Here is a 20,181-nt window from a genome sequence, read left to right as displayed (position 1 = left end):
AGAAATTCAGAATGGAAAAGAAGTCCTTGCAACTGCAGGGAAATTCCGCCCTGCCCCGACTCCCTGACTTCAACGTTTTGTGCTATGAAAGGGATTCTTTGATTCTGTGATGCAGTCTGGCCCCTGGAATTCTCCATCGGCTGTCTAAATTGATTAAAGGAGAAAACAGAGCACTCTGTGCTGCGATAGCAGTGAATGGATAACCTTGAGCCACAGGAGCCAGTTAGGAATGCCCTGAGTTTCCTTCATCATCTCTGGGCTTCCAGAGCACCATTGTGAGTTAATTCCAGGACAGCTCCTTGTTAGCTTTGAAAGCACACCCTGAGGGAATGCCTACAGATTCAGAAGGCCTTGGGTGACCACAAATATCCACAAGGAACACTGCTTTGTTATCTAACACATTTCCCCATATCTTGTGGACTTAAACCCAACACCCCAACTGCCCTGTTTCTATGACACAGCAGAAGAAAGCAGCAGTGATGGTTTTGACCATCATGGGAGGAGGTAGACGACAAGAGGAAAGGCAAAACAAATAAGCAAAGAATCAAATCCCAAGGCATAAAAAAGAAAAAAGCTTCACCAGACATCTGAGAGGACTCTATTGTAACAATTTTCTAATTTTTAAGTAGGAATTTTTTAAATTATTCGTATATCATAGCATGATATTTTGATCACGTTTGTCCTCCCCCAACTACTCCATGTTCGTTCTCTCTCTCTCTGTGTGTGTGTGTCTGTCTGTCTGTCTGTCTGTCTGTCTCTCTCTCTCTCTCTCAATCTCTCTCTGTGTCTGTATCTCTTTGTGTGTGTGTTTAGGGGGGGGGGGAGGTCTATATCCCTGTTTCTCTGTCTCTCTCTTTAAAAAGAAAAGAGGATGGTGGAATGGAATGCAGTGCTATGAAGAGATAAAGGAAAAATTAAAATAATATTAAATGGGAGGAGGAGCAGGGTAAAGGAGAGAATGTGAGAGGTACAACTAATCCTAAAGGCCCTTTGCAACACTATATGGAAGCCTGCTACTGTAGACAATTCGCATGTAATCCTTAAAGACATTTCTATTCATAAGCTTATTTATTATGTACCTAATTGATCTCTAGCTGATGAGTTCACATTGGACACTTTTATCAAAAAGAAAAAAAAAGGTGTTCGTTTATTTTTAAACAAGAGTTTGCTTGCTGAAAACAGACACGTACCAGAGCCTGAACCTGAGGCGGTGGCATCATAAATCAGGTCTTTGAGTGTTTTCCCCGGGTTTACCAGGCTGTACTCTGCCAGAGGCTCCTCAACGTTGTGTCTCTTGGTCTTTCTATATGTGCACTGGCGGTCCTGGCATGCCCATATTGTCAGCATGGCAGCTATGGACAGGAGGCAAACAGGCACAGTAATGACAATGGTCAGCTCCGTGGGGCCAAGTCTGGGAGCATTTGGCGATACTGCAGTTTAAAAAGAAAGAAATGGAAGAAAGAAAGAGAGAGAGAGAGAAAGTTATAAATCAATTCGTGTAAGATATTTTAGCATTTTTTAAAATTATTTTTTCTGTATAGGTATTGTTAGAATTTGTTGGCAAGGAATAATTTAGACTTTTGTAATAATTCTAAGACCACACATTATTTTATTTTGGGAAAGCGTCTCAAGTAGTCCCGGTTAGCCTGAAACTATGTAGCCAAAGATGACCCAGAGCTGTTGATCCTCCTGCTTCCACCTCACCAGTACTGGAAATATAGGCATGTATCACGGGCACAATGACGTATCTGTATTCAAAGATACAAATCTGTAGTACACACTAAGCCATTCATGACTTTGTATGTAAGTTGAAAAAAATAGTTTAAAAGCACTAACTTTAAAAAATATTTTGGAAATTTCAAGTACAATCACTAAAATTCCTCAGCTAGATTGTGCAACCGTAAAAGCAGAGATTTAAGTTCACTGGCAAAGACCAGAGTGCAAGCAAAAATAAAGGGAAAAGTGAGAGGTGACGGCACCTATGACAATGGCAGTGGGAGGCAGGGGTAGAGAAAAAGCATTGACTTGGAAGATTTAAAAAAAAAACACACACAAAATATTTGATGCTCTTAATTTTACTGTTTTCTCCTTGTTCTTCAGCAGTCCCGTCCTTACAGCAAATCTATCCATCTGTTCATTCATTCCCCAAATACTCATCAGGGATGTGAGGGCGATCTGCCTGCGACATCTGTCACCCCATTGATGGCCAGGGTTGATTCTGCTGATCTGGCTGGCTAGGCGGGTGTTCCCTTCTTCCTTCACCGCTCCATGTGTGTCCCTCAGGAAGTTGCGCGCTCCGTTGAAGAAGACGACCTTCCCCGAATGGAGGAGGACCAGTCTCCAGTCAAGGGTATCCAAGTAGCTGCGCTCCCCTGCTGGAACCTCCAAATACTCATCAGGTTCTTGGAATATGTTGCTATTATTCCAGGTGCCGGAAATAAAATGGCGAGTTAAAGAGCCCAATCCTCGCTCTCTGCGCTCATGAACTCTCGTAGATACAGACAACCGAACAGAGGGCTGCGGAGCGGGAGCGGGAGAGGGGATAAATGCTATGAGGTTGAATCAGCAGAGAGGACATCGTGATAGCACCATGTCACTGTAGACTGGGTGGCCCTAGAAGGCCTCTCTGCAGAAGTGTCATGGAGACAGGGAAACAAAGCAAGAATGAATGGCAAGCAGGGGTGCACCGTCCCAGAGGGGGGGTGGGGGGGGAGGAGTGCGAGGGACCCAGAGGTGGACACCTATTTGGTCAGTTTGGCAAAACATCCTAGACTTGTACAGAGAAAAGACAAGGAAGTGGGATCAAGGAATTAACGAGAAATCTTGTGTGGTCTATTGCAGGCTAAGGGAAGGAGTAGGGGTTTCATTTTCTTCGGAAGCTGTTGTGAGGTTTGCAGATAGGGTCAAACTTTTATTCCGAGTGGCCACTGTGTCAATAGACACTTGGAACAAGAAGAATGAAAACGGAGACCAGTCAGAAACCCAGGTCAACAAGCCTGGTAGAAGACAGTGGTCTCAGCTGACAACCCTACCAGAAAACACTTTCATGAAGCTGGGCCCAGAGCAACAAACATGCACTCCCAGACACAGAGGGACAAACTCAAGGCCAGTCTTGGTGACATAATTTAATCATCTCAAATTTAAAAAAAAATGAAAGTAAAGTTTTAAAGATTTGAAAAGAATTTCTTCCAGTCTCCACTCACTCTCTGGAACCTTCTTATGTTCCTGTTGGGGCTAATATCACCACATGGCCATCAGGTCATTTGCTCCTTCATCTATTATCTGACCTGATTGTCTCTGAGGAAAAGGAGGAAGCTGCCTGCGGTCTTCCTAGCTGAATCCCCAGTGCTTACAACAGTGCCTGACACATAGTCAATCCTCAGTAAGGAGGCCATAACCAGCTGTCAGGGCCCCTGAATATTTGACTAGTTTTATCCCTGGTAAGTAAAAGGCCTCTCTCTCAAAATCATCAGTGTGATCACTGAAACCAAATACTAGACAGACTTAATCAGGCCGGGGAAAATGGCTTAGCAGGTCAAGTACTCTCTGCACAAGTGTAAGGAACAGAGCTCCCATCCCCAGAATCCATGTAGAAACTGAGAGAGCATAGGGACCTGCCTCCCTGTAACCCCAGCATTAAGGGACAGAGGCAGGATCCTCCTCAGAGCAGACTGCCTAAGGAGACCAGCCAAATGACCAAGGTCTAGATGCAGTGAGAGACCCTGCCTTAATATATAAAATGGAGATCAACCAAATTAGACACCTGATACGAACCTCTGGACTTCAGACACACACACACACACACACACACACACACACACACACACACATTTGAACAAGCATCCACACAGATACAAATTAGGAAAAAACATATTCTTTATAGCTATCTTTTAAATAGAAAGTTCATCTTGCACTTCAGATTTTTCTTTTACATTTCCAAAAACAGTGACACACAGAAAGTTCATGAAGACAAACACTTCCTGTCATTAAGCAGTTAACTCCCCCGTGCCCCTTGAAACCTGTGTGCTGTTTGCTTCCTTTTGGCTCACTGAAGATTGCCTCTTGAATTTTATAGTCATGTCTTCTCTCCAGCAGTGCTGATCTTTAGTGTTTGTTTTGCTTTTTAAAACTTTTATTTATGTATGTTTGTGTGTATTCAGGTGCCTGTGGAGGTCAGAAAAGGGTGTTTGTAGGAACAGGTTATAGACTGACTGTGGGTGCTGGGATCTGAACCCAGATCCTCTATAAAAACAGTATATATTCTTAACCATTGAACATCCTCTCCATTTTTTGTTTTTAATAAGCCTTGGGATACATTGACAGATTGTTGCAACAGAATTTAGGAGATTTGAGTTCTCAAACATCAAGAAGATGGTCCTAAACTTCTGGCAAAAGAGCAGTTCTTCTTGGTTAAGGCTTGCCTCCCTCTCAAGCTGAACCTTGGGATAACTGCAGCCTACACGCACAGAGTAGGCTCCATCCTGCTTAGGAAAGGTCCAGCGACCATCCGCTGAGGGCATAGCACCTGTAATTAAGAGTCCAAACACACGGCTGACAATGGACTTTGGGAGTTATGCTCAAATGTCTTCATTTTTATTGTCATAACTGGAGATCTCAGTGCATTGATGATACTTGCATTTCCTTCATGAGATAGCAAAAAATACATGAGAAATCATTGAAAATAATTAGTTTTGAGAGAAAAGCTATCCGGCCCCTCTCCAGTGTCTTCCTAGGGGTTTCTATGCAGCTGACAGTCAGCTCTCAGAGGGGAAAGGGCTCTGAAGCACAGACCAGGCTCTCCTGCTTACACAGTAAGCTTTAACTGGCCACCACATACCTCCTGTGTTATTTCCAGACTCCTCTGGGATCACTAGTGGTCGCACAGGTAGATGGAGAGCTCGGCCTGTAGCATTCTTCAATGGGTGTTAAAAGTGTTCTCTGACAGCTTGGTTTCAGAAATCCTTACCCAAATCCTTGTGACTTTTGAAGTCTGCCATTGCTAAAGAACATTACCATCCCTTCTACAACATCATTCTATTTCTCTGTATCCTCATAAAGGACCCTAGGTGTCCTTAAAAGCTGCTGAGTGTATTCATCTTCTGAATTAGGTCTTTTTTTTTAATATCCGTTTTTACATGCTAACATCTCTTAACTTCAATTCCATCATTGGAGGCATTCATATAACAACATTTAACGTTGATATCTCCTATCAAAAGCCACCAACATAAACACTGGCCTTAAAAGGCTATTGCTTGTCTTCATTTTGGTAAAGCTCTACTAAGCAGAGCTCAGCTCATCACTATGGCAACTAATAGAGACAAAAGGTCAACAAACCTGAAATCAGGGTCACCTGCCATGGCGCCAGCAACCACTCTGAGGTATGTTTATTGTAGATGGCCAATGTTTCTCCCCCTTGTGAGCAGATCTACTGATACAAGTTAGTAAGGGGCAAAAAGAGATTGCTCAGCTGCAAACAAGCGAGCTGCACCATCCAGCAAGGACTCCTTAAACACTGAACAATTCGTAAAACCTTGCCTTGAGCCAAATGTTTTTTATAATCCTAATAGGAAAGAAATAAAGAAAAAGTGTGCCTACAGCCAATGAGTTGGGATAGAAAACAACTATAGTAACTAGGAAAGCATATTAATAAAAGATAGCCTTGATACAAATACCACTTTTGGAGCAAGTCCTGTATTCTTGAACGCAGGAGAACTTACTATTGACGATTTCTAGTAAGAGTGGGTTTTTTGGTGCCTGTGGGGGTACAATGACCACGAAAAGGGTAGCTGCAGCAGAGGCCATGCGACAGCTCACTGCTGAGGTCTGGCAAGTGCTGCATGGCTAATTCAAAGCATTTCCTTCCCAAGGCAATTAAAGAAAGAGAATGCAAAAGACAAAGGTACTAGCCCAGCTGTGTGAGAATCCTGCTCACGAACATCTATCTCCACAGAGATCTGGGAAGATAAATACGACTGTCCTTTATGTATTCCTGGGGACTCATTTAAAATTCACACTCAAGTCCCTTATATAAAATGGAATAGCACTTTTACATAACCCACACACCACTCCTCCACAGGCTTTAATTTGTCTCTAGATTACTTCCAAAAACTAATACAATGTAAATGCTATGTCATGGTCACATGGTGTAAGGAATCATGATAAAGGAACCGTCCATAGCGGGGTATATAAACACATTTTTTTTCCTAAATACTTGCAGTATGCAGTTGACTGACTCTGTGGAGGCAGAACTCGTAGATTTGGAGGGCTGGATGTCTTAATAAAGTGAAGAGAGGGGGAAATGGAAGGGAAAGCTGAGGGAAGAAGGGAGAGAGAAAAGGAGGGAGGGAAGGAAGGAAGGAAGGAAGGAAGGAAGGAAGGAAGGAAGGAAGGAAGGAAGGGAGGGAGGGAGGGAGGGAGGAAGGAAGGAAAGAAGGAAGGAAGAAATTTAACTTGTGAATTTTGCAACTTTTCCTCAATGTCTTGTTGGAGTTGGTGGTGATAGTCACCAGCACCCTGTGCAGAGAGTTCAGATTTGTCATCCTCACCCGAGACCATTCTCCAAGTCTACTACCTCGCCACCACTTCCCATTTCTTGCTTTGGGAAGAAAAAAAAAGGGAGGGTAACAGCAAGGACATGGTTCCATGCTATCTCATCCCCCATTAATCTCTTATTCGTTATCAAAGAGAGAAAAAGTTATTGATGTTCATTAGCTCAACATGGCCCCCAGTTTAATAAACTTACATTTTCTTGATATGTATTGGTTGGTTAGTGAATATTTGATGTAGTATTCCCCTCTGTATGCTGCGAATACTATTGGTTAATAAAGAAACTGTATTGAGCCAGTGATAGGGTAGAGTAGAGCTAGGTGGAGAAAACTAAACTGAATGCTGGAAGAAAGGAGGCAGAGTCAAGGAGAAGCCATGGTACCACTGTCAGAGACGGACATGGTGAAACCTTGCTGGTAGGCCACGAGCCTCATGGTAAAATATAAAATAATGGAGATTGGTTAATTCTAGATGTAAGAGCTAGCTAGCGGTACACTTAAGTAATTGGCCAAGCAGTGATTTAATTAATACGGTTTCTGTGTATTATTTTGGGAGTCTGGGAAGCCAGGAACACACTAGCAGCCTCTTACTACAAATACTGCTGCAAGAGATAGGGTGAAGTGGAATTCTTGTTAAGTTAGTATGTTAAATGTATTTAATCAAGTATTTAAAAAATCCATATTACTATTACATTGAAAACCTTCAGTCCAAATCTACATTTGGTTTATTACAAACTTATTTCTCTCCCACCTTGAAATGGAATTTGCCTGACTGAAATGAAGATATACAATGAAGCAATATAGAGAAATGCTTTGAGACTAGAGAGAGAATGGAGGTATGTACTAGCTAACCATCTCTTTTAATCTAATTCAGTAGACAAACAAGAGCAAACCAGAGAGCTTCCATGAAGGGCAATTTTTTACAAAACTTATCAAGGTTTGTGCTTCCTTGCCAAACAATATGTTAACAAGTAGTTACTGAAAATTAAAAGAGCCCCAAATACCCTTAAAGGAACCCTGGTTAATCAACCCTTATTAAAGGTCTCCTTTCATTATGTGTAGCTACATTTAGGCTGGAATGTGGAGTGGAAGGACCTGGGGGCCTAGTTCACAGTATGGGGCTCCTCCATGTGACCTCACTGGGACCGTGTACTCTTTGACTGCAGGCAGATAGATACCACATCCTCACTCTCCATCTCCTCCTTGTCATAGCCCACTACTTCTTCACAGCATGGCCGTGGCAAGATCCAGGAGGAATAAGCCAGGCGCAAGCTCAGTTAGCCAGATCCCTCCATAATGTTTCACTATGCACAGTAGCTTAATTCTGCGCACACTGCTAGTCGTGTGGAAAAAAGCAATGTGATCAAAAGGCCCTTTGTTTACTGAACCATGAATCTAGACATTCTACCAAGCCTGGCCAGGGACAAGAGGCTGTGGAATATTAGTTGAAGATGTGTTACATTGGTTTATGCTGTGGGATGTTTGTTTAATGATGCAAAGATGTGCTGCATTCTTTTATGCTGAATGAGTTTAACTCTGTGAAGCTGTTTTCTGTGCCTGCCTAAAACACCTGGTTGGCCTAATAAAGAGCTGAACGGCCAACAGCTAGGTAGGAGAAGGATAGGCAGGGCTGGCAGGCAGAAAGAATAGGAAAAATCTGGGGGGGGGGGAGAGAGAGAGAGAAAGAGAGAGAGAGAGAGAGAGAGAGAGAGAGAGAGAGAGAGAGAGAGAGAGAGAGAGAGATTTAGGAGTAAGAGAAGGAGGAGGACTCCAGGGGCCAGCCACCCAGCTACACAGCAAGCCACGGAGTAAGAGGAAAGAGAGGTGTATAGAATCGAGGAAGGCAAAAGCCCAGAGGCAAAAGTAGACAGAAAAAATTTAAGAAAAGCTGGCTAGAAGCAAGGCAAACTAAGGTTGGGCATTCACGGGTTAGATTAAGTCTCTATGTATTTGCTTGGGAACTGGGTGGCAGAGCAAAGAATTTTAAAAAAAAAGAAACTACAACAAGACTAACAGTAACTATTTCTGCCTTTGAGTTGGAATTGCGTGTTATTGACACACGTTTCATTGCTCAGTGCCCTTTATAGAAAAAGGCCTTTGTATTCACTGTTGTCATCTGGCCAAATTACGTGACTTTTTTTAGCAGGAAGGTGGCGTCACATGTACAAACACTTCCTGGAAAGCTCCACCTAGTTCCTCTGTCTTTTGAGGAGCGTGTAGAGAGGACCAAAAGACAGCAAACTTTTTACCATTAGCATTTGAATTTAAAAATACAAAGGTTTTTTATGTTTATTTTTTAAAAAGTAGGAGCATTGGGCTGAAGAATATAATTATTGATCTAACAGCAATGAAAAACAAAAGCAAACAACAAACCCTTCAAGAGTGTGAGGTTAACCTGGAATGTTGAAAGAGGGAAAGGGAGATGGCTCAGTTAACTCAAAGTACTTCTTGCTGTTCCAGAGAACCAGCCTGCATGAGGAGATGCAGGGGTGAAGCAGATGCACAGCTCACAACACCTAGGTCTCCAGCTCAGGGAATCCGATATCTTCTTCTGGCCGCTAGGGGTACTAACTCACATATGCCATATACTCATATAGATACACACATAACACACAGAAAGCTTTAATTATTAAAAATACGAAGCATTAGAAGAAAACCCAAGTGGGTTCCACAATCTCCTTTTCTTAATTTTAGGCAGCAAAGGGCAATGGTCTCTTATGTCTGCCATCAAGATACATATCTCAATGGTGCATGTTTATCAGAAAATTAGAGGCCAGTTATTTGAAATGAAGTCTAGGCTTTGTTCCACTAAAAGAAATCCTTTCTATGGGAAAAATGAAAGTTTCCCTCACTCACATCAGAAAGCCTTGCTCAGTGAAAAGTACTTAAGATGTTGATGATGTGAGAAAAGCCACACATCTTTGTCCCAAACTCTTTAGTGGTATAAGGTCTAATGTTTCCACAAAGCAGCTTACTTGCTTGTAAAAGATGGATAAGCACATTTGACCTCATCCAAGGTCCCATCACAGCCATCAAAATAGATCCGAGTGAGCCCTATGGGTGTTTACACGCACAGAGCCTTGCATAATATAAAATGCTCAATTTAAAAATGGCTATAAATTTTGTTCAATCTCCCATTACATCCTTATTTGAAGAGAATTTTCTAATTAAAACCAGTATACTTGTTTCTGGAGACTAGGGATGCTTCGTCTATTAAACTTTCAAATCACGAGTTTGATTTCTTTGAATGTTCAAGTTAATTGAACTTACAAAAAAAGGTGTAAAAATATAGCACCTTGGACTTTCTGGGGTGAGGTGGGGAATCCTGTCCGGGGCCTGTCAGGTGTGCACTGCCTCTGTCGGGAGAGCGGTGAATGGATTTGTTTCTGTGATGGAGGAGCAATCCCACAAGGGGCCAGGAGAGCGTTTCCGCATGCGCCTGTCACCTCATGCCGACTATAGCAATGAATTTGTGTCTCGAACCCAAAGCCAAAACCAAAAGACAATGATGGATGCTTTAAAAGAAATGAAGACCTTTTCTCTCCCCATCTCCCCTAACCCCCATCCCACCCCACCCCCAAGATCCCACTTTTCCCCCCGGCAATTTTGTCTACTTCCCTTATCCAAGAGGATAACTATATGTTTTTCCTTGGGTTCACCTTCTTACTTAGCTTCTTTAGATTCGCCTATTGTAGACTCCGTGGACCCTATTTATGGCTAGAAACCAATTATGAGTGAGTACATCCCATGTTCGTCTTTTTGGGCCTGGGATACCTCACTCAGGATAGTGTTTTCTATTTCCATCCATTTGCATGCAAACTTGGGGAAACAGGAGGATCGGGATAAAGGAAGGTTGGATAGGGGAGCACGGAACCACAATTCTTACTTAAGGGACCCACTTTAGGGTGGGCAGGAGACTTGACCCTAGAGGGGCTCCCAGGTGCCCAAGCTGAGGTCCCCAGTTAGTTCCCTGGGCAGCTGAGGATAGGGAACCTGAAATGACCCTACCCTAGAGCAATACTGACGAATATATGGCATATCATCCTAGAACTTGCATCTGGCGATGGATGGAGATAGAGACAGAGACCCACACTGGAGCACTGGACTGAGCTCCCAAGGTCCCAATGAGGAGCAGAAGGAGTGAGAACATGAGCAAAGATGTCGGGACCACGAGGAGTGCACCCACCCACTGAGACAGTGGAGATGATCTACTGGGAGCTCACCAAGGCCAGCTGGACTGTTACCAGAAAAAGCATGGGATAAAACTGGACTCTCGGAACATGGCGAACAATGAGGGCTGATGAGACGCCAAGGACAATGGCACGCGGTTTTGATCCTATGCAATGTGCTGGCTTGGTGGGAGCCTAGCCAGTCTGGATGTTCACCTTCCTAGATATGGATGGAGGGGGGAGGACCTAGGACGTACCACAGGGCAGGGAACCCTGACAGCTCTTTGGACTGAAAAGGGAGGGGGAGAGGAGTGGGGGGAAGGGGAGAGGGGTGGGAGGAGGGGGAGAAGAGTGAGAGGAGGGGGAGAAGAGTGGGAGGAGGGGGAGGGAAATGGGAGGCTGGTGGGAGGAGGTGGAAATTTGTTTTTTTTTTCTTTTCTTTATCCTCCTTTTATCAATAAAAAAATTAAAAAAAAAAAAAAAAAAAAAAAAAAAAAAAAAGAAATGAAGAAAACAAGACTTAATCTCCACAATGAATACACTCTTTATTGGAGTCATTCATTTTCAGAAATCATAGTATATTTTCAAATTATTGGTATTTGATAAATTTGATCCTTGGGGCAGTTTCTCTTTCTTCAGATGAAAGCCGTTCATTTGATGGAAAGTCTTATTTATTCATTTAATATAATGCCCTTATGAGTGGGCATTGCACACCTCACCCAACCGATACAAATAAATGGCTTTCCCTTTTTCTCTTCGCACAATTGAGAACAGAAGAAAAAAGAAGCATTGTGTAGAAGTTAGCAAAACCCGCCTTTTAATGTTGTGCCTGATTTTTTTTATTTAAAATGACTATATAAATTAGTGAAAAATATAATAGTTGTTTGAAAGTAAAGTGTTGCCATCTAGAAGGGGGAAATGGGAAATTACAGCTCCACTTGCCCTTCTCCTGCCCTGTACATTTTGGCAGCAGAATAGAAACAAAGATTGTGTAGCTTGAAGGTTGTTGTTGAATAGTCTATTTCCATATGAAGAGCTGTAATTAGTGTAAGCATGCACCAACCAGCAGTTCTGCTCATGATTAACCCTATAAATGACCGGCTCCTCTAACCAAAACTTCCTTGCTCTGTGCTATATAAATTTTCATGGATTTTGATACTGCTTGGTAGCTTAGCAGTTTCTCTAGGTGTGCCCCGATGTCATCAATGAGAGTCACCAGAAATTATTCCTGTTAGACACCAAAATGTAGGCTAGCCATAAAAGAACAGAGTACATGTGTTCCCATTGAAAAAAAGATTTTATTTAATAGTAAGGGGGAAAGGAAGATAAATAAAATTGCACTAAACTGAACAACTCAACTATATTAAACTAAAATATACTATACTAACCTGTTGATTTAGGTAGCTTACAAACAACATAAACTATTTCTCATAGTTCAGGTGGCTAGAAAGTCTTAAAGCCAAGGTGCTAGTCGATCCTGTGTTTGGTGACTGCCTGTGTTCTGGCTCATGCAGGCACCGTCTTTTGATTTCATATGGTCAAAGAAGCTACATTACATGTCTTTTATAAGGACATTGATCCACTCCTGAGGACTCCACAGAAGGTCCCATATCCTGATACCATCACCCTCAGATTAGGCTCTTAAAACAAGCATAATGGGAGTTATGGGACATGTCCTATGTGTCTGAGTTATGGGATATATCCTACATTTCTTATGTGTCTGAGACTTGAGGAGTCTAGGCAGGAGCTGCTTGGTCTTGGAAGTGTGGCAGGATATTTGGGTGGATCCTCTAGGGCCTTGAAGCATTCTTTAAAGGAATGTCTTAAGACTGATGACTCAAGTTCTTTACTATCACTGGACAATTTTCATTGGTAAGCTACGATTTTATAGAAAATTATCTGAGTGTTGCCAGGGTGTATTAATTAATATTAATTAATTGAGTAAAGTTATATTAATTGATTGATTATTCTGTGGTAATTTAATTGAAATCTCCCTCTGAGATTGTGGACCTATCTTGCTTTTCCTTATGCTTGGTACATGAGACAAAGAATGAGAAATAGGGAAAGAGAGACAGGGAGAGAGAAATCACGTTCTCAAGTGTATCCTTTTACACATGTGCATGTGTGCATGTGCAAAGCGCATACTCTTCCACAGAGCTACACCCTTTGACCAGACCATGTTTAACTCCAGCAACTGTTCTGCATTAAAGTTGATTCTGTCTGCCATTATCAAATGTAATTTATCACCTATGTTTAAAGTATATGGCTTTTCCATTAGACTAATTTTAATGTTTCTATAAGCATTTTTATAAATGTCTCTCTTTTTTTTTTTTGTTAGGAGGCAGAGAGATGGCTCAATTAAGTCACATGGAACATCTGATGTAGTGAGTTCCAACCCTGGAATTTATATGATGGAGGAAGAGACTCCCAAAAATGATCCTTGACCACCACATCCACATTGTAGTATACATTCCCCAACACACATACATATGCGCATACACATAAATAAATACATACACGTAAAAAATTTTATTAACTAAGTTGGGCCAGATAAAATGATTTATGGTGGAAAGAGAGAACTGATTCCTACAAGTTGTCCTCTCGCCTCTTGGCTCCAGAGTGTTGTGGTACAAGGATGGGCACACACACACACACACCACACACATGCACACACCCACACACATGCACACACCACACACATGCACACACCACACACATGCACACACCACACACATGCACACACCCACACACCACACACATGCATGCACACACACACATGCACACACCCACACACCACACACATGCACACACACATATACACACACATGCACACACACACATGCACACACACATCACACACATGCACACTCACACACACACCACACATGCACACACACACATGCACACACATGCACACACACACACATGCACACACACACATGCACACACACACATGCACACACATGCACACACACACCACACATGCACACACACACATGCACATGCACACACACACATGCACACACACACACGCACACACACGCACACACACACATGCACACACACATGCACACACACACCCACACACCACACACATGCACACACACACCACACATGCACACACACACATGCACACACATGCACACACACACATGCACACACACACCCACACACCACACACATGCACACACACACATGCACACACATGCACACACACATGCACACACACACCCACACACCACACACATGCACACACACACACACACACCACACACATGCACACACACACACACCACACACACACACACACCACACACATGCACACACACACACACCACACACATGCACACACACACATGCACACACACACACACACCACACATGCACACACACACACCACACACATGCACACACACACCACACACATGCACACCCACACACCACACACATGCACACACATGCACACACACCCACACACCACACACATGCACACCCACACCCACACACATGCACACATGCACACACACACACACCACACACATGCACACACACACACACCACACACATGCACACACACACACCACACACACACCCACACACCACACACATGCACACACACACACACCACACACATGCACACACACACACCACACACATGCACACACACACACACACACACCACACACATGCACACACACACACACAAATAAATAAAATCATTAAATAATTAAAATTTTTATTTGTTTGCTATTGTTTGCATTTTACTTTTTTAATTATTGTTTGTGTGTTTGATGGTGGAGGCTGGAGCATGCACGTGCCACCATGTCAGAGGCAATTTTTCTGAAATCAGCTCTCCTTTTATTTTTATGGGGGTTCTAGGAATACAAACTCAGGTCAGTAGACTTCGGGAGCAAGCACCCTCTCACACATCTTACCAGCCCCACAGATAAATATTTCCAAAGATTTAATTGAATTATATTTTCTCTAATGTGGTAATCTTTTATTGTAACTAGAATACTTACCTACATTTAATTGTTTGCTTTTGAAATACTGACTTCCTGTTTGTTTCCATTGTCATTGTCACCTGTTACATTCTTTCTTACCTTGACATCTGCCACGTTGTTTTTCATATTCTATTTTTCATTTTCACATATAAAAAATATTTCCTTTCTATTCTTTTACATGTGTGGGGAGGTGGCAGCAATCCTATGAAAACATATTTGAGCAATGCTTACTAGTAGCTTTATACTGTCTAGGTGTAACAAATTCTTCAGCAAACTAACTGCAAGCATTCTTCTCCTGACGTATATAGCATGCTTCCTTTATGCATAATGATGCATTTATATTATTCTTAAGAACCTACTGGCATTACTTCTTTTGATGATCAATAGCATCTCTAATCAATTACATACCTCTCATCTTTCTTTCCTACAAGTGTGTCAGAGCTGTCGTTTTGTTCTTTCTATACTGCAGTGAGTCCTCTGGAATGTCCTGGGTCAGGATTCTCTTATGACAAACTCATTCTACGTCCATTGCTGTCAAACTTTCTGATCCCTTAAGCCATGCTTCAAAGGTTATTTTTCTGAATATGTTGCTGGTCTTTTTCTCAGAATACTGGTGGCGTAATTCAAGTCCCTTTCTCTTTCCTCTTCACTATCAAGAGGCCAAAGTACATCTTGTCTACATCTTCTCTGAGTTTAGTTTATCTTTTCTTCTTTGCCAAACTTAAAGCTTTTCCTTTGAATTGGTGTCCAACAGTTAGTTATACGTTATGTCAGGTCTTTCTTCCCACTTGTCCTGGTGATACTTATTGAAGTGCTGAGACTTGTGGGCTCATGTCTTTCATCAGTTCTGAGCTGCTAGCTGTGTAGACATTTTGTTTTGTTTTTCTCTCTGCTCCTTTATACCATTTTTGTAAGACCTCAGGCTAATCCTTTTACTAGTTGTCTTTGTCACTTCTCTTTGAATTTTCCATCATGTATTCCTTGCACAATTCACAGAAAACATTTCTTTTTGGCCTGGAATTCAGGTTTATAATTTCTCTTCAGTTGCTACAGTTATTCCTTCAGGTTTTTTTATTTCACTTGTTTATTGTTATTCAGCTTTTTGTTCTGTTACTGCTCACATCTACTAGATCACTTATTCTCTATGAATATTTTCTGTGGAGTCCCAAAAATATGAACCTATTCCACCTTGTCTGAAGGTCAAAGAGTTTTAGCTTGCTTAAAACTGTTGACAACAACTGTGGCTACTCACCCTGACCTAGGGTGTGGTTACTTGGTGTTTTGGACATTAAGATAGCCCACTCAGGTAGGTCCACTTCATCCCGACCAAAGGTCAGAGAATTCAAGCATACTTGTACTCCTTCTTTTGAAATAGGAGGTTTGACCTAAGAAGTGGCTGCCTTCAGGATACCTGGTCTAGGGTAGGTTCACTGAATAAACAACAGAATGCTTTTCTTGTGAATTAATGGCTTGATATCTCAAAGTATTGAAGCAAGTAAATGTTCTAGTTGGCCTTTGTATCACGTTAAAGCAGTCTCTTGCCTTCTTCCCTCTTTTGGTATTGTGGTATAAAAGTGTATGGAAAAGTAAACACAGGTGAACTCAGAACGCAGAATTAAAGAATTCAGCATTCAATAGTCTCTGAGTTGCCCTCCCAATACTCTCCTATGTCTCAGTGATTCTTTCTCATCTCTGTATCTCCTAGCTAACATTTCTAATCCTCACACCCCTATGAACCCACCCAGCCAGGATGACAGCAGAAGTCATCCCAAAAAGGTGGCTCCTGACATATGTCATCCCAACATGGTGCAGCTTATGACAATTTTCAAATTTACCGTTGTTTGTTTTGGTTTTTGGTTTTTTGCTTGTTTTTGTATTTTGAGACAGCGTTTCTCTGTAGCTTTGTCTCCTGTCCCAGAACTTGCTCTGTAGACCAGGTTGACCTTGAACTCATAGGGATCCACCTGCCTCTGCCTATTGGAATTAAGACCTGTGCCACCACCATCCAGCTTACCTTTGTTTTCTTAACTGAACGAGAGCACTGAGTGTATAATTTCTTCCTGGTAATTCCTTACATGTGTGTTCCTTTATACTGGCTCCTATGCTTTTAAGATTTATTTAATTTTTAGTGTATACAAATATTTTTCTACAAGTAACAGAATACACCAGGCGGACGGTGATTGAGTGTGAAGTTTTATTAAATGGGAGTGTAGAGGTAGGAATAGAGAGAGAGAAGAAGAAGAAGAGGGGGGGGGAGGTGGGAGGAGAGAGACAGAGAACTGCCTCTAAAGAAGAATAGTGGGGAGAGAGAAAGGAAAGAGAGCAGTTTGCCTCAGCTGGAAGGGAGAGACTGGGAGTGGGCAGAGCTTGTCCCTTAAAGGGACATGGTACTGATAGGGAAGGCCAGCACAATCTTCACAAGCATGTATTGTGTCACTTGCTACCTAGTGCTCATGAGGCCCAAAAGAGGACTAAGATCATCTGAAACTGGAGTTATAGACAGTTTTGAGTCACTACATGGGTGCTGAGAACTGAACCCCAGTTCTCTGCGAGAGCAGAAGATATCTTAACTGCCGAACCATCCATCTCTGCAGCCCCCTGTTCCTGCTCGTTCTTTCTTCCGTTCCCCTGACTTGGTTATTCTGCACTAGGTATTGATCATGTGCTTCTCTGTCTCCTCCAGAACTGATATGAAAATGTCTTCGTCCTGAGCTCATGTATGTATATTCCTTTCCAGGGGCGCAGTTGGCATGACTGATGTTTTCTGAAATGTAAGGAAGCTTTTATCTGGACAGTTCTATGTCACTCTGGCATAGTAAGCAGGTCCTGAAGACTGCCACATAGCCAGCCCCTGCTTACAGGGTGTCAGGAATGTTAGTGTTTCTGTTTCCTGCCCTGTGTAAGACTAAGCTAAAGCTCTTGCCTGGGGTCAGACGGAGGTGAGAGTATACAATTGGTTTAGACTTACAATAAAGAAAGAGACTGGCTATTTCATTTGAACATACTCAGCTTCTATTGGCTTACTAAACTTGGCAAACTAAGCTTCTTGGCATTTATGCTCTTGAAACCAAACACTCTAATAACAAAGCACAGCATTCGCTTCATGAACAAAGGCAGATCCACGTGAGTCAGGAAAGAAGAGACACAACCATGAGAAGGGTGAGTGAGAACGTCCTCACTGGTTACAGTGCTCACGGGGCAGTGATGTCATTTAGTCCCTCTCCTCAGAAACCACGCACCCATATTACATCCCAGTTCTTGTCATTTTTGTCAGCACACTCTTTCATCACGAAGACATTATTATCTCATTTCCTGACGACTCTTAGTTGAAAACATCCCTGACTAATCTAATGGGTGGAAAATTGCCTGTGACCACATTAATGTGTGTCTCTTCAGCTATTAGTGGGGTTGAACACCATTTCAATACTTGATCACTCTGGAATTTCTCTGCCACTCTGCAGTAAAAAAATGCTAGTTCTTTCCCCTGCTCTTTACTTGGGTTTTCAATAGAACTGTTCTCTCTCCCTCCTTTTCCCTAGTCAGTCAGTCAGTCACACAAACACACACACACACACACACACTGTATCTTCTAAATATGTCATTTTTTTCTCAGTCATGTATGCTGCAAATAGTTGTACCCAATATTTAATTTATATTTTAGTTTTATTTATGTTCTTTTCTCATTCATTTTTATTTTAGTTTTCATGTACTCAATTATATTTGTCTTTTCCTTTTATAGATCTGAGTTTCCTATCTTATTTAGGAACAGTTTCCATACTATAAAGTCACACAATCTTTTTTTTTCTAAATTTGCCTCTGACATTTAGATTGTTCTATATGTCACAATTAGATATTTAATCAAGCTGTAATTTATTTTTGTGTATGGTGTGACTCTGTGATACAACCCTGTTTTCTTCCAGATGGAAAGATATTTATGCCAGTATCATTTCAAAAATAAGCTGCCCTAGAGTTGCCATTTTTGCCAAGTTCCTCTTTAGATGGCCACAGACACCCTTCCTGGTACAGTATACATGGAAATGCTAAATAAAAGAGAAGGGATTTTCTTTCTGTTCTATGATTAGAGTGGGGGAAAAAAATAAATGAATTGCTCACAGCCAAAATCACAGTAAAAACCCAGACCGTGCTTGGGTACTGTAGTATTTGCCAATGTAGCCTAGGTATTTGCCAGGTCGTTGGTGGCCAGGTGCTTAGAACACAGAGACAGGGACATAACATGGTCCTGAAACAATGAGAAGTCAGATGAGAGAGGCCCGTGTAAAGCTGGCAGCTAGCTGTGTATGACACTGCCTCTAAAACAAAACAAACGAAAGCATCCAACAGAGGAAGCCAGGGTGTACAGACTGCTGTCTCCACCATGGCTTTCCGTAGAGCAGAAAGAAAGGGAAGGGACGGAGGGGGAAAGAGAAGGAAGGGGAAGGGGAAGGAAAAGGAGAACTGGAAGAAAGGAAGGGGGAGGAGAAGGGAAAGGGGAGAAGGAAGGAAAGGGAAGGGGAAGAAAAGCAGGCTTAGAAGTCTCTATGTTTACTCAAAATATGGAATGCATTTGGGTGGACTGTATCCCCCAGATATTTGATAAAAATTAATGTCGGTCTTTGGGGAATCAAATTAGAGGTTTCCAGCACTTCTCCACATAAGGATCCCCAAAACAAACTCACATTAAAAAATCGATAACAAGGCCTTAAGCCAGGAAGGATGCGTCAACAAAACCGAAAATAACAGAAATCAACCCACAAAAGCTGAAGACGTTGAAATGGTTAAAGGTCACAAATTAGAAAAAAAAAATGGAGTGGCAAGGAGTTTATAAAATCCAATTTATACCAAAAGTGAAGGAGAATTCCTGGAAAATCAATGACATAAAGAAGTTTGGAAAGTTGCAGCTCCAGAGTCTAAAACCAGTTTACCTTGGACTGTCTTTCAAGCCAGTCTTTATCCAGCTCAGTATGGGACCTAATTACATCTGTAACCAGTAAAGAAAGATGAATTGAACATCCTGATAAACAGATAAAACAAACAAACAAAATCACAACCCTTTGGAAAGTTTTCCCCACCAAGCAAAGAACCAGAAATGCTACCACACAGCATCCAAAGCCTACAGCAGAGATGCTGAGATTTTTCCACTGTACGCTAACCCCCTACTTAAAATGTTTCTCCACACTGTATTTGAGAGGTTTCTTGATTTATGACTTTTCTTTGTTTAATTACTAAAAACAACTTTATGAAACTTTTTCCATTTTGGAAAATGAAATTTGGGATATCTTAAAGCTGTGTTTGTGAGCCATAGTCACTAAAATTTGGCTTCAGGACAAACTACTCCTTATTCACTTTGAGGTGAGAGCTGTGTTTTTGCAGTAACATTTGTTTATGGAAAATGTGAGAAACATTGGAGGGAATGGACTATGGGACTCACAGAAGCCACTGTTTGGACAAATATACTCTAGAGTA

At 41.9% G+C, this 20,181-nt stretch overlaps 1 protein-coding gene across 3 annotated transcripts in view; it reads right to left on the bottom strand.

Moving 5' to 3' along the window:
• The window catches only part of Acvr1c (activin A receptor type 1C), an 87,015-nt gene that overhangs the window by 26,637 nt on the left and 40,197 nt on the right, over window positions 1–20,181 (bottom strand). For 2 of the 3 annotated variants that reach the window (XM_075985171.1, XM_075985170.1), the window contains exon 3: window positions 1,191–1,430. In XM_075985171.1, the coding sequence (XP_075841286.1) occupies window positions 1,191–1,430 (240 nt within the window). The remainder of the gene's footprint in view (window positions 1–1,190; window positions 1,431–20,181) is intronic. The other variant, XM_075985169.1, reaches the window with a different exon arrangement.

Source organism: Microtus pennsylvanicus, chromosome 9 (assembly GCF_037038515.1).
Source record: "Microtus pennsylvanicus isolate mMicPen1 chromosome 9, mMicPen1.hap1, whole genome shotgun sequence".
NCBI lineage: Eukaryota > Metazoa > Chordata > Mammalia > Rodentia > Cricetidae > Microtus > Microtus pennsylvanicus.
This window is presented reverse-complemented; position numbering and strand designations above follow the sequence as displayed.